This window comes from Rhodamnia argentea, chromosome 2 (assembly GCF_020921035.1).
Source record: "Rhodamnia argentea isolate NSW1041297 chromosome 2, ASM2092103v1, whole genome shotgun sequence".
Taxonomy (NCBI): domain Eukaryota; kingdom Viridiplantae; phylum Streptophyta; class Magnoliopsida; order Myrtales; family Myrtaceae; genus Rhodamnia; species Rhodamnia argentea.
This window is the reverse complement of record NC_063151.1, coordinates 15,810,894-15,825,139: the sequence shown is the minus strand read 5'-3', so window position 1 is coordinate 15,825,139 and position 14,246 is coordinate 15,810,894. Positions and strand designations below refer to the sequence as shown.

The 14,246-nt window shown below is 37.5% G+C and overlaps 1 protein-coding gene and 1 pseudogene across 2 annotated transcripts; both read right to left on the bottom strand.

The window, feature by feature from the left end:
• Positions 1-7,418: 7,418 nt before the first annotated feature.
• LOC125313646 lies at positions 7,419-8,107 on the bottom strand (annotated as a pseudogene).
• Positions 8,108-9,907: 1,800 nt separating this feature from the next.
• LOC115728506 (ornithine transcarbamylase, chloroplastic) lies at positions 9,908-13,212 on the bottom strand. Of its 2 annotated transcripts, XR_007197604.1 has the most exons (6): positions 12,914-13,212; positions 11,487-11,821; positions 11,180-11,311; positions 10,816-11,091; positions 10,096-10,367; positions 9,908-10,004 (listed from the first exon to the last, which is right to left on the bottom strand). XR_007197604.1 is itself a non-coding variant. In XM_030658819.2 (5 exons), the coding sequence occupies exons 1-5, from the start codon at positions 13,122-13,124 to the stop codon at positions 10,185-10,187; spliced, it is 1,137 nt and encodes a 378-aa protein (XP_030514679.2). In that variant the 5' UTR covers positions 13,125-13,212; the 3' UTR covers positions 9,953-10,184. The 2 variants fall into 2 exon arrangements, 1 of the variants encoding a protein (XP_030514679.2); XM_030658819.2 differs by having other exon boundaries at positions 9,953-10,367.
• Positions 13,213-14,246: the final 1,034 nt, after the last annotated feature.

The window sequence follows — 14,246 nt, the reverse complement described above, 5'->3', positions numbered from 1 at the left end:
ACTTCATGTTATCTTGACAACTAGCATAATCTGAATCTTAATACCTTACTAGTTGCAAGTTTTAAACATATTTATAAGTTAGCATACGATCTCTAGTCCTCTTTAAGTACCTTAAAATTTTCATGGCATCAACCAGTGATCATGTCTTAGATTTGATTGATATCTGCCTAGAAGTCCTATTGCAAAAGCAATGTTTGGCCTGGTACAAACCTATGCATACATGATACTACCAAGTGCACTAGCATAAGGTACATTCTTCATCTGTGCTTTCTTAATATCTGAATGAGTATATTGTGAAAGACTCAATTTATCACCTTTGCAGACAGGAGCAATTCCCGATTTGCATTGTTGCATATTGAATCTCTTTAAAATGCGATCAATAAATGCCCTCGGAGATAAGCCTAATATGCGACAAGAACGATCCCTATGAATCTCAATCCCAAGAATAAAAGACACATCACCAAGATCCTTCATATCAAAATTCCGTGACAACATTCTCTTTGTCTCATGTAGTAATTCAATATCGCTGCTAGCAAGCAAGAAGTCATCAACATAAAGAACAAGAAAAATAAATTTCCTCCCACTGACCTAACTTGTTCTCAATGATCCCAAAAGAAGTAACAATACTATGAAACTTCAAGTATCACTGTCTAGAAGCTTGCTTCAAATCATGGAATAGACTTTTTCAATCTACAAACCAAATTACCAGTATCATCTACTGCAAAACCTTCGGGTTGTGCCATATAAACCTGTTCATCAAGGTTTCCATTTACAAAAGCAGTTTTAACATCCATTTGATGAAGCTCCATGTCAAATGAGCTATTAAAGCCATGATCATTCTAAAAGAGTTTTTAGAAGAGGCTAGCAAAAAGTTGCATCATAGTCTACTCCTTCTCTCTCGAAAGTGAATCCCATTAGAAACCATTTGGTAAAAACTTTACTAATTTTAGCTTCGGTAAGATTTTGGTCAACTTCAATTTTTTTACTTCTCCACCTGTAGAGTCTCTTCTTGGATCTTAAACACCCATTTACAACCGCCCGACGGGTTTATATCCTTCAGAAGTAATTCAACAAGCTTCTACAAACATCACTTTAAAATTTTTAATCTTTCCTGTGGAGTCTTCTTGGTCTTAAACACCCATTTACAACTAACGGGTTTATATCCTTTGGGTAATTCAACAAGCTCTCAAACATCATTATGTTTCATAGACAACATCTCATCACTCATCGCTTCTAACCATAAATCAGACTGTGGATAAGAAATAGCTTCTGTATAAGTCACCGGATCAACAACACAACCGATATTATAATCATGCTCTCCTAAATAAACTATGTAGTCTAGTGGTATAGTTGATCGTCTCCGTCTAACAGATCTCCTTAGAAGAGCATCTTCAACCTCATTCTATTCTTGAGAGGCTTGAGGAACTTCATTAGGAACTGCTTTAGTAATAGGTTCTTGAGCCTCAACAGGTTCGGTTTGTGGAGGAGGAACTTCCATAATTGTCCGTATAGGTATAGAAAACGACATAAAAGTACTCATGTACTTTTATCTTCAATAGTTTGCAAACAATCACTTTTTTCTGCCGCATCAAACTCCGAAACTTCTCCATCTGTGAATCCATAATTCTTGTTCCTCCATTGATATTATAAAATCGATATCCCTTTGAATGATCTGGATAAGACACAAAATAATATCGAGTGGTTTTGGAGTCCAACTTGCTAAAAGTTGGATTATACAATCTTATTTCTACAGGGCATCTCCAAACCTTCAAGTGATTCAAGCTATGTTTCTGTCCGGTCCACAACTCAAAAGGAGTAAGAGGCGCAAATTTCGTAGGAACACGATTCAAAATATAAAGCGCCGTTTTCAAAGTTTCACCCTACAAAAAGATAGGTAGATTAGTTCTACCAATCATACTTCTCACCATATCCATAAGGGTACAATTACACCTTTCTACTACATCATTCTGTTCAAGACTATCGGGCATAGTAAACTAAGCCACAATCTCATAATTCTCTAAGTACTTAGCGAATGACCCTTTAAGCTATCTAGCATGGCTATGTCGTCTATAATACTCACCACCGCGGTCAGATTTGACAATTTTTATGACTTTTCCTAACTGTTTCTCAACTTCAATCCGGAAAATCTTGAACTTATTAAGAGATTCAGACTTTTCCTTAATCAAGTACAGATAACCATATCGGAAATAATCATCTATAAATGTGATGAAATAAAAATTTCTACACAACATTGCTGTATATGGTCTACTTATATTTGTATGGATAATCTCTAACAAATGAGAACTATGGACTGCGGTTTTCTTCTATTTTTAGTCATCTTACCTCTACAACAGTCTACGCACGTCTAGGTCACTTTTGAGAGTGGGTAAAATGTTTGCTTTTATCATTCTTTCCACTCTTTTCTTGGAGATATGACCAATACGTTTATGCCATAATGTATAAAACTATTCTTTAGGTAGAGGTCTTTTAGAAATAACCTTTTCAACTATATAAGCGACGTACATTTCATTGGGAGACAAATATAGTCTATACAATCCATTGGCTATAGTACAATACCAAACTTTATTTGAATTAAAAAAAATAGAAATTGCATTGTTTGAAATCTCAAAAGACTAACCACACATGTCCAAATTTGATACGGAAATTAAATTCCATCTAAAAGAAGGTACATAAAATATATTCCTTAACATCAAATAAAATCAGAATCTAGAATTAAAATGACATCTCCCACGAACTCGATGTCGGCTTTATTGTTGTTTTCTACAGTGAGCTTTAATTCTTCTTTATTTAGCTTCCTCTAGTTTATGAATCCTTGTATGGTAAACACAACATGATTAGTTGCACCGCTATCTAGCCACCACGAACAAAATGGGGCTTCTAATATATTAGATTTACAAACCAATGCCAAAAAATCGTTACCTTTAGATTAACGCTTAGACAACCAATTTTTATACTTACCATAATCTTTCTTTACGTGTCCTCCCTACTTACGGAAAAAACATATACCATCCTTACCAGCATTATCGTCCCTTTTAAAGGTTGGTTTCTTTGAATCCAAGTTGTTAGATGCACCAGCAGATGAATGGATTCTTTTGTGAGCACGATTTTTGTGCCCCTTACCCTTCTTAATACCAAAACCAGAAACAACATACATTGCAACATATGCTTTACTTTTCTTCAGCTTAGTCTCCTCTGACACCACCCTTGCAATCAAGTCATTAATTGTCCATGGTTGGTCGATGATATTATACTGTGTTTGGATAATACCAAATTTAGGTAGAAGAGAGTTGAGTGCAAGATGCACAATACAAGCATTAGGGATAGAAACATTAAGAACCTTAAGTTTTGATTGCGGATCAACCATCCTTAGGACATAATCCCTAACACCAATAGAACCATCATACTTTAAATTGAATAACCCCGACATATATGTCCCAACTTCAACATTAGGAGAATCACAATTTCTAGCTACCAAGGCCTCCATCATCCGCCTAGCAATGATGTCGGCAACAAAATCACTTCTAAGATATTCCTATATGGTTCCGTGCATCCGTACTAGTATTAGTAGGAGCTATCGGTTTATCCTCATTAAGAGCAATATGAACATATGCTAGTTCTATACCAAACAAAAAATCCTCTATCAACTTTTTAAAATTAGAACCAATAAGAATCTCAATACCTATGGAGTTGCATTCACAGAAAAGACGACTGAAAAAATCAATGTTTATAATTAGCATGATGTGAAAGTTTACCTCAAGAGTTACATACATCATCATATAATCACCTTTAGAGCGAAGACATGATATGTAGTTATATACTCTCTACATTATAGCAGCCATAAGATTTTATTTTAATCTTCGTTAATCACCACCTTTGGGTGTATGAAAGCATTTATACCAATCAATTCTCAACCATATGTTGTACATGAACCCTCCATGCAACAATACGCAATTACCTCATTTGGAAGTATAACTACACATTAAAGTAGAAGACATCCCAATACTTTATAAACCGTTATTTATTAAATCCAACCAAGTGTGCCACTTTGGCGGTTACAATCCAATTGGATTTTTCTAAAATTGGGATACAAACTTTATATTTCACATTTACCGTATGCATGTAATTATCAAAAAATAGGGGCAATTATCCATAAATTACATGCCGTGCTAATTCACTCAACAATATATATTAAACCATATGCATGTAATTGATAAATTATGCTCCATATATCTGTATGTGATACTTACATGTGAGATTATACTTGTATTTCACAAAATCTTATAGAAATACATAGAAATATGCCAAAAATACCCCAAACAATACACATATTTAGAGTTTCATAGGTATTTTCCATCCATAAATTCATCAAACATGTAAAATAAATATACCACATTGTAGAGTATGAGCATACGAGCACGTCGGTTCCTAGAACACCTCAATCATACATTTCACGCTCCCTTACGCGCCATCCGAAGCTTCAGCACGTGAGGCCCATGCACCGACATGTGTAGAGCACGTGTTCGGCTTCTCGGTTTGTTCTAAAATCGATCCGATCGGTTTATCCGGTCCGATCGCTCGCCTAACCGAACCGGCGAACCCGGTCGGTCTTAACCTAGTCTGACGGGTCAATGACCGGTTCAACCGAAAAGTTCGAGTCAACGGTCAACGGGAGCGGGTCGGGTCACAAATCGGGTCGGGTCCGGGGACGAGTCGGATCTGCACCCGCCAAGATGACGTCGGCCGACATCAGCCATGCACATGCGGGGCCCCGGTCGGCCACGTAGCTCGTGCAATTGGCGCATTGCCACTACGCGTCCGATAGATAGCAGCGCGTGGCTGCATGTGGCGGCACGTCCGTCATCCTCCGACGGCAAAACTTATATGGTTTTGCTCATCTTGTCATGTAGGTTCCAAATATATAATTTTATTTCAATTTCATAAAAATAAAAATTCAAAAAAATACTAGAACGTGATTCAAGATCTAGAATGCGTTGACTATGATACCACATGTTAACCACGATTAATACCCTTGATGCAATGACCCTAGATAATCACATTTAGATACACGAATCATCTATTCATAAATAGAGGAATTAACGTATCTTGTTTCGGATTCATCGTTCTTAATGTGGAATTGCGACAATCCGATTGCTCAAGAGCTTCTCCTCTATGAACCCCTTTATCACTGGCTTCAATGAGACGGACCTCTCACATATCGCTCCCGACGACCCTTTATGTGAAGTTATGTGGACGTTAGGATTTAGAGGAGAGATTTGAGCTATATTTATAGAGATTGAAATCTTATCCTCTCATTATAGATAATGCTTATCTTAACCCACACTATCTAGTCTCATATCCAACTAGAATTAGGGAATCTTTTATCTATCTTTATTAGACTAATTAATATTTATAAAAATTATTAATAAAGCCCACATTGAATATTAAAAATATATTCTAACATAGTGTTGTCTGGCTGACCTATACGTGCGGCGGGATGGCCTGTTGCTCTGTGTGCTTGCAGACGTCGAACCCCCTAGCAAGAAGACAATCTTTTTCTCCCTTTTTTTTTTTTTGTCTTTTCGTCTCTCTGTTGTCAATTCTGATTGTGAAGTGTGGAACCAGATGAGAGAGGAGGAGGAAGCCCTCCTTCTGGTTCTTCCACCCACGTGAACTCCCTCTTTTCTCTGGCTGTGTACTCCTTTTTTTTTTTTTTCCTTTTTTGTGTGTGTAGAATCTCCAAGAGGATTTCCGAGAGAAACTATTTCGGATGGAGGACCCCTCTTTTCTCGTCGTCTAAACTAGGCCGTGTATTTTTATGAATGAATGACCCCCCCTACTTTGTGAAGACCTAATGAGTATTTATAGATAAAACCTTGGTCTAATCTTGATTCTATGGGCTTGAATGAGGCCTGATCAAATTCATGAGCTCTAATAACTTAAGGTCTAATTCTAAATTAAGCTCTAACGGCCCAATTATGTTCACCCAAGACTTATTTCTCCTCTTGCTGTGAATTTCGACCATAATGGGCCAGACGAAATTCTCTTCCTTCATGGGCTTATTCCACACGACGGATTCTTATCCGCTTCCAGTTCGTTTCCGTCACCACTGGTCTAATGCAAAATGTAATGAATGCATACATTAAATTATACTATATGAAAAATGATTTAAATATTTTTGCTAGGGGACTAATGGTAGTCCCTAATTTTTATACAATAAAATAAATGAAAAAAAATCAAAATTTAGGTGTCAACACCATAAAATATATGAACAGATATTGGAGATTTATCCTATTAGAGAATATTCTTAGAGATACTTTTAGATATTACGGATATTATTTGATATTTTGTGATTTTCTAAAATAGATAATTTTCTTGTTAGAATAGATTATTTTCTTTTCTTATGTATGTTGTTCAAGTATAAATACCATTCTCTAATATAGTGTAATGACAAGCTAATTGGGTAAAAATGTAGTATTTATTGATTCTCTTTCCTCTCTCTTAAAAGATCCTAGAATTATTTTATATGGTATCAAAGTAACCAAGAGAGAGGAACTCAAATCGAAATGTGTATCTTTCTTGTTGCCATTAGTTCTCCAATCTACAACACTCATGTTCAAAAACTTCCCAATTTTGGTCCAGGTCCAAGTTCACCAATGCCTACGATGGACGTTATTCATTGTGGGACTCTCTTTCAATTGTGAGCAACATTGACAAGTGTGGTTGGTGTCATGTGTCCGAGCAATTGTAAGTGCCTACGTCGAGCACACTTTCATCGAGCACCTAAAGTTGAGCATTGTGGGGGTGAATGCAATTTAGTTTGTGGCAATTCAAGTTGGGTTTTAACACGATTATATTTGTATGAGAAAGATGTGTCAACTTTCTAATTATGTGTTTCTTCAGCGCTTGTCAAATCCAATGACAATGTGGATTACATTTAATTTGTCATGTAAGGTCCAACTTACATAATTATCGTTATCTTAAATCCGGTTTGATGTGTCCACATCTCTTGTTTAGTATAAGGTTTGGCTTTACACGGCGCTTGGTCATAGAGTTTGGATGAAAGTTGCACTTATCATATGCAAACCGAATGCTCCAGCTTGAGGAAGAGTGTTGAAGTATATTTATGGATATCAAACATTTCTCTATTAGAGAATAATTTTTAAAGATATTTTCAGATATTGTGGATATTATTAGATATTTCATGATTTTCTAAGATAGATAATTTCCTTATTAGATAGATTATTTTCTTTCCTTTGCATATTGTTCGAATATAAACATCTTCTCTAGTAAAATGTACGACAAACCAATTATGTAGTCGTTTACTGGTTTTCTCTCCCTCTCTCTTGAAGATCCTAGAATTATTTTACATAACACAACCAAAGGAAAAAGAAAAAAAACTAGCTAAGGCTAGTCAGAGCAGGAACCAAAACCTGAGCCATATTGGCTAGCTGAACGATAAGCCGGACGACGGAGAGCGGGGACTTGTAGATGAAGGCATGCTTGATGCACTCAGAGGGCATGTAGCATGACAGGACAAGGCCCTCGGTGGTGAGGCTGGCAAATGGCGACACCGAAGGGGTTGTCGAACTTGAAGATTTTCTTCTGGTGGGAGGAGAGCTCAGAGCCGGCCTTGTTGACGCAGGCGAGGACGGCGTGGGTTCTCAACAGGAGGCCGAGGCGGCGAAACCTTGCTTGACGGCTTCCATGGCGTATTCCACCTGGAAGAGCCGCCCCACTGGGCTCCACATGGTCATGTCGGTCGTCGTCCTGGTTCCTGAACATGGGTGCTGTCGTCCACGAACGACCGGATTTTGAGTTTGGCGTAGATGGAATGGTGGGGGATGGAGGAGATCGTAGTTTTTTTTTTTTTTTAATCGAGAAGGAGATCGTAGTTATGGAGCTCAAAGTGAACGATCCGGTCAAAATGAAGCCGGAAAATAGTACCACTTGAACTATCTTTTTTTTTTTTGGACAAAAGAAAAAACTTACCATTTTATTTCTGACAAAAAAAAAGAAACTATCTTTTTATTTTTTTGTGCAACCAACTACTTCAACTAATAAAACCTTTTCCATTGAGTCCCTTCATCGCCAAGTTTCACAAGTTCAATATCCAAATGCTCCGCACAAGCTGTAAAAAGCTATTGATAATTTACTAATTACATCTTATAGTAGTAGTTCTTGCAGTTTCATCGCTACAAATAGATTGCCTGTGCGAGCAACAATTTTTCACAACATATTTTTGGAGGCGCGGGTCTCTTAATCGGAAAAATTTTAGATGGTTAAAGACCTAATCGCTCAAATTATAATTTTGAAGTTCGCACAAGGATCGTGCAAGCGCAAGCTTGCGTGCTATTTTCAAATCAAGCCATTTTTTTCTTTAGCTTAATTGAGCTAGGTTTCTTGTTTTCAGCTCAAAGTATGGTGGCGATGAACTGAGCTAGCCATTTATCATGACATGGTCAAACAACCTAAAGAACAGAGAGCTATCCACTTATCCAGTGTCTTTGGAGTAAAATACTCCCACTTTTACTCGAAATACAGGTGGACAGCGTGTTTGTTCAATTTACGGGAAAACCTTCGTTCTTTTGGAGCAAAACTTATTCTATCTGAATAAAATACATGTTATAATTCTCTGATAAAAAGTATATCAATTTTGTACCTACTTTATGTCTTTTCCTCAGTCAATCGATGAATTAAAATGTCAGAAACATATGTATGCAAACAATATGATCGTACAATGTTGTACTTGTGAATGAATATAATACTTTTCATTTATTATTGCATTGCACGAAATAATAACAAAATTCATTTGTCACGCGTCAATTTTTTATAAAACAAAGAATTCAATTGAAATAGATATATTTTCTATGCAAAGTATAGCCATATATGACGCAGCTTATGTGAACTCTTGACAAAATTATTTTTAATATTATAATATATTGATGACAAATTTCTTTCGCATACTTTTAAAGGAATGGACGATGTACACTTGTCTTATGCACCGTTCTGACTTTCTTCTCATATAAAACTAATGGAGTTCAATGTACCATAACATTTTCGGAATAATTTCTTCAATGATCACCCTTACTTTTTCCCGAAATTCAAAATTGATCCTCTACTTTTCTTTTTGTTCAAAAATTTTCCCGTCACCAGATAGTTCGAACTTCTTCTTAAAGTTTTTCAAACTTCACCAATGCACTTCATCAATACCCACACACGATCATATTGTTCTTTGTAATTGTTTTGAAATCTACCTGTGAGCTCTCTTTGGCAAAAAGTATCCTAAAGCTCGCTCCGCTTAGCCATAGTAATCTGTGGCATTCGACACTGATGCAACAATAAAAGTAATTTCAGCAACTTGGGATAAGAGAATGTACTATAATGTAACATGGTCAGCTTTCTCGATTCGTGTCTAATGCGATAATTTCAATAATTTCAGCTAGGACAAGAGAATGTACTAAATTACACGGTTCCTTTTCTCGATTCGTTCTGATGTGACAACTGCAAAAATATCAGCGACTTCGGATAAGGGAATGTACTGAAATGGTACATGTCGGAATTATCATTTGCTAATACGAAAGACTTAAAAAGCTGCAACAAGCTGCACATAGTGGAAGACGAGTTGATTCTTCCCGGTAGCAAATTCTGGAGCTTAAGGAAAAAGGCATTGGAGCTTGATGAAAAGAACACCCCCAAAAGAAAACCATGGATTGTTTAGCTTTTCTCACCAAAACTTGCTCAATTTCTGAAACATAAGGTTTCCGGAGGACCCGGCTTCTGCCACCTATGTTCACAAATTTAGTTGAATGGAATAACAGTTTTAACCTTGACCTGTCGTCTTCCGGATGCTCCAGCTCTTTAAAAGGAAAAAAAAATGCAAACTGACTTTCACGGCCAAGGGGAGCCATGAACAAAGGGCAGGGGAACATAATTTTCAATGCAAAAAGCAAAACTCGACAATCAATCCAGGAAAAACAGCTTGGCTTTGCAGAAAATGTAGAAGGATCCCAGAAAGATGAGTTTCTACATATTACAGAGGTAGATGATTGGAACATAACTAGCCTAATAGTGCATCTCATATGGCATGTTGAAAGATCTTGAAAGATATTGCTTCTAGAGCTTAAGCCTTAATCGGTTTTGATTACTCGTAAAAGTCACGGTCATCAGAAGCCAAGCAAATGAAGCACAATTGCATTCTGGGCATGCATGCGGTTCTCAGCTTGTGGAAAGACAATAGAGTTTGGAGCTTCAATTACACCGTCAGTCACTTCAACCCCCCTTTCGGCTGGTAAACAATGCATAAAATAAGCTTTAGGCCCCGCCAACTTCATTAAAGCCTCATCCACCTGCAGGTGTTTGCCCACAGATGTTATCATAATAAAAAGTAAGCTTTAGGTGTTCTCCCTCCCTCCCTCCCTTTAAAGGAGATACCTCCCCCATTATGGAGCTTGTCATCTTCACATTTATTCATGAGACTAAGTTCAGACAGTTTTAACTTCTCTATCAAAGTTACTTCAATTAACATCTGACTCATAACTATAGCAAAAGAACCTATAGTACTAGCCCTAGTTCCAAAAAGGAGTGGAAAAGATTAATTACTCATATTTCTATAAGATTGTAATGGCGTCAGAGAGATGAACAAATGTAGAGGAATGAGGTGCCTTCTACTATTTTACTTACCAAGGCACCAAAAATTCCTCTAAAGTATTTTGATAGCTTAAGGGGGCCTTGAGAATGCAAAGCCTCCCCTAAAACATGTGCTTACGAATAGGGGTTTTCTAAAAAAATAATTACCTGAAATCCTTGAAACACTTGACGACGGTAAGCAGCCTCTTCCTTCTGTCCCATGCTAGCCCAAACATCAGAATAGACAACATCTGCACCTCTAACAGCTTCCTTTGGATCATTAGTTATTTCAATCTTGCTAACTCCGGCTTGTCTAGCCTTCTCCACAGTTTTTTCATCTGGTTCAAAGCCTTTAGGGCAGGCACATACAAAATGGAAAGGAATGACAGCTGCCAATAGCAGCCAAGAGTGCACAATGTTATTCCCATCTCCAACATAGATAACCTGAATGTCACATTTATTAAATTCAATTAGCTAAAATACAATTAATAACAAGTGAATAATACGAAAAACTAAGACCATTCGAGTGAACCTTTGTGCCTTCCAGTTGACCAATGTGTTCAATCATAGTAAGGGCATCAGCCATTATTTGGCAAGGATGATTATAGTCAGTAAGGCCATTAACAACAGGTACACTTGAATATTTTGCAAGATCGAGAACGTCCTGCATCAGAATAGATTATTTGATCCTGTTAACACATTATACACATGATAAAATTCTCAAGTATTTAATAAAACAAAAGAGGCGGGGCCATCAAACATTATTACAACACTTAAAATTTCAAGCATAGGATAATGCATGTCTACCGACAAAAAATATATGCAACTCACCATCATACCTGATGAGCAAAGACACGTGCCATAATAATGTCATTGTAGCGAGACAAAACACGAGCAACATCACGAGTTTCCTCCCGCTTACCCATCTGAATGTCATCTGGTCCCAAGTATATAGCATGGCCTCCCAGTAAGGAAAATCCAGTCTCAAACGAAACCCGCGTTCGCATTGATGGTTTTGTAAAGATCATGGCCATTGTCTTTCCCTTAAATGGTAGATATGTCCTCTCTCCAGATTTAAGCAGGGCTTTGACCTCAGATGCCCGGTTCAGTATTTTCACAATCGTTGCTTTGTCAAAGTCACTAATATGCAGGAAGTCCTTCAGCTCAGATTTTTCTGTGATCCATGGAACCAAAAGTAACAAAGTCCTTTAATTACCAAGCAGTTACCTTTGATTATTACCAGACTAAAACTGGACAAGAAAAGTTCAAAAAAAAAGAAAGAAAATTGTTTCCAGTAAATTAGCCAAATGAACTTAACCATAGAACCACAAGATCTTCAATACCTTTGAGGATTTCAAACAAGCATCGAGGTCAGATCAATTTCAATGCTAACACTGTAACACACCCTCAATTATTTGTACACTGCAATGGCACCCCCTATATTATGGAGATGTCTGTGATACCCTCCAATTGTTTAAACGATATGTAGCAGTTAAATCTCTTTCAAGTCAATATTTTGGCACTTCAAATGCCAAATATGATTAAACTAACATTGATTTGTAAGCAATCCACTCACAGCAAGCAAATTGTCAACATGGGGAACTGGACAAAGATTCATGGCATGTTGCTAAGCAAATGGAAATCGCCAGTTTGTAAAAATTGACAAAGATCCTTCCATTTTACAATTTCAAAGAATGTCCCTTGCGAATTTCATAGACACATCAACTATTTGTTTGAAAACTTCAGCTGCACCCCCCACCAGGCACTACCATATAATCAAAATCATATGCACACCTCCTAAAGTTTGAATAAAATGCACGAGCTTTTGAGGTGTCGTAGAATGTTCGTGCAGATTATGAGAAGTGGCGGGACATTTGCAACTTCACTAGTCTATAAGGGTGTCCAACAAGTTCACAATATCAATTACTATAAGAAAATTCTCCACGGTTAGATCGCATTTGTAACTAAAAACAGCCAAAACTATCGAGCAATACCAAATGCTTAGAAAACCTAATTCGAGTTCCAGATCAAACTAACAAAAGTTTGTCAGCACTCCGTCCTTCACCCTCCAGCATTTCTGTTTTTACAATCTCAAATTCAAGCGTCTAAAATGCGAAAAAAGAAACTGAAAACATACTCAATCAGACGGGAAGATCGTAGTAAAAACAAAAGCGAGCGAACGTCTGAACCGCGTACAACGATCAAGTTACGTAAACGAGGCAATGGAAGTACGTGCAAAGAAGAAGTGAAGGAAGAGAGCGCTAGCCTTTGGCGTGGACAGGAGATGGCGTCGGAAAGGTAGCGGACGAAGCCTGGCAGGAGAACTGGCGGCGGAGGGAGCGGGGACTCGCCGCAAAAGCCAGGGAGGCGCCGGCGAGGGGGGAATTGTTGCCGGAGAAGGTGGAGGAAGCGGAGGAGGAGAGGAGAGAGGAGGGGGGTGATGGGTTAGAGACACAGTGAGACGAAATCGCCGCCATTGCTGAGAGGGTTTGGTGGGTGCTTGCGGCTGTGGCTTTGACTGAGTGAGTTCAGGCTCAGCTTTCAGTCAGCCAAAATGCCGCGAGCAGCAGAAACGCGCACATAAGAAAAGGTCCGGGAAGGGTCGAAATGGTTTCGGTTCGGGTTTTAGAGTTGAATTTGGGGATTCAGGCCCAATTATTTCAGCTTTGGACTCATTTCGGCAATACATGAAATTAGGCCCACTTTACTACCCGAATTACATATATAACTAAAAATCGATTCTCACTGTCAATTTTTGTGGGCAATACAGGCTACCCACGTGATTCTGAAGCTATGGTGAAGGAATCTTGAACGAGAGGGCGTTCATGTATTACAACTGAATTTTTTTTTAATTTGAAATTCACGCACGTCCCACGTTTGAACTGAAAAACGAGTTAACAATTGAAACAATTTGTAAGTTCGAAAGGGTAAATTGCAAGGATTTAAAGTACAGGGTTCAACCTATAAGAGGTGAGTAATGTGGCGGATAAATTTTTTGACAAAAAAATGTGGAGGATAAATTGTGATCATCGATTGTTTAGGGTTTAAGGAGTTTCGATGTAGATAGTGAAAGAATTTGAAATTTAGGATTTATCGTGTAAGAAGGTGAGTGGCAAAGTGAAATTTGCCCTTTCTAATGAGAAAATCATGAAGATAAAAAAACACTAATTTGATTGATCGAGTGACAACGGAACCAAAGACTAATTGAATTGGCCATCAATCTTTGTACTTTTATATATATATATATATATATATAAAATCTTTGTACTTGATGACAAGGAGAATTGGACTAATTTTTGTAGTGTTTTTTTTATATAATCTTTGTACTTGATGACATGGAGAATCGGACTTATATCGTACTTATAACCCCAATAAGAACATATCATATGTCTAAACATGAATCAGCCTAAGTTTTTTAAGACAAAAGCTTTAACACCTTCTTTTGAGTAAAGGGGTAGTGACATTCCACGAGCATTGACTGGTTGTTCACTATCATTTTTGTTCCTCTTTTTTTCCAATGTTGTTCCTGGTCCTGTGTTTTGTTCAATATTCGTGTAATTCATCAATAAGGAGTGAGAATACAAAGTCCAACAACAAAT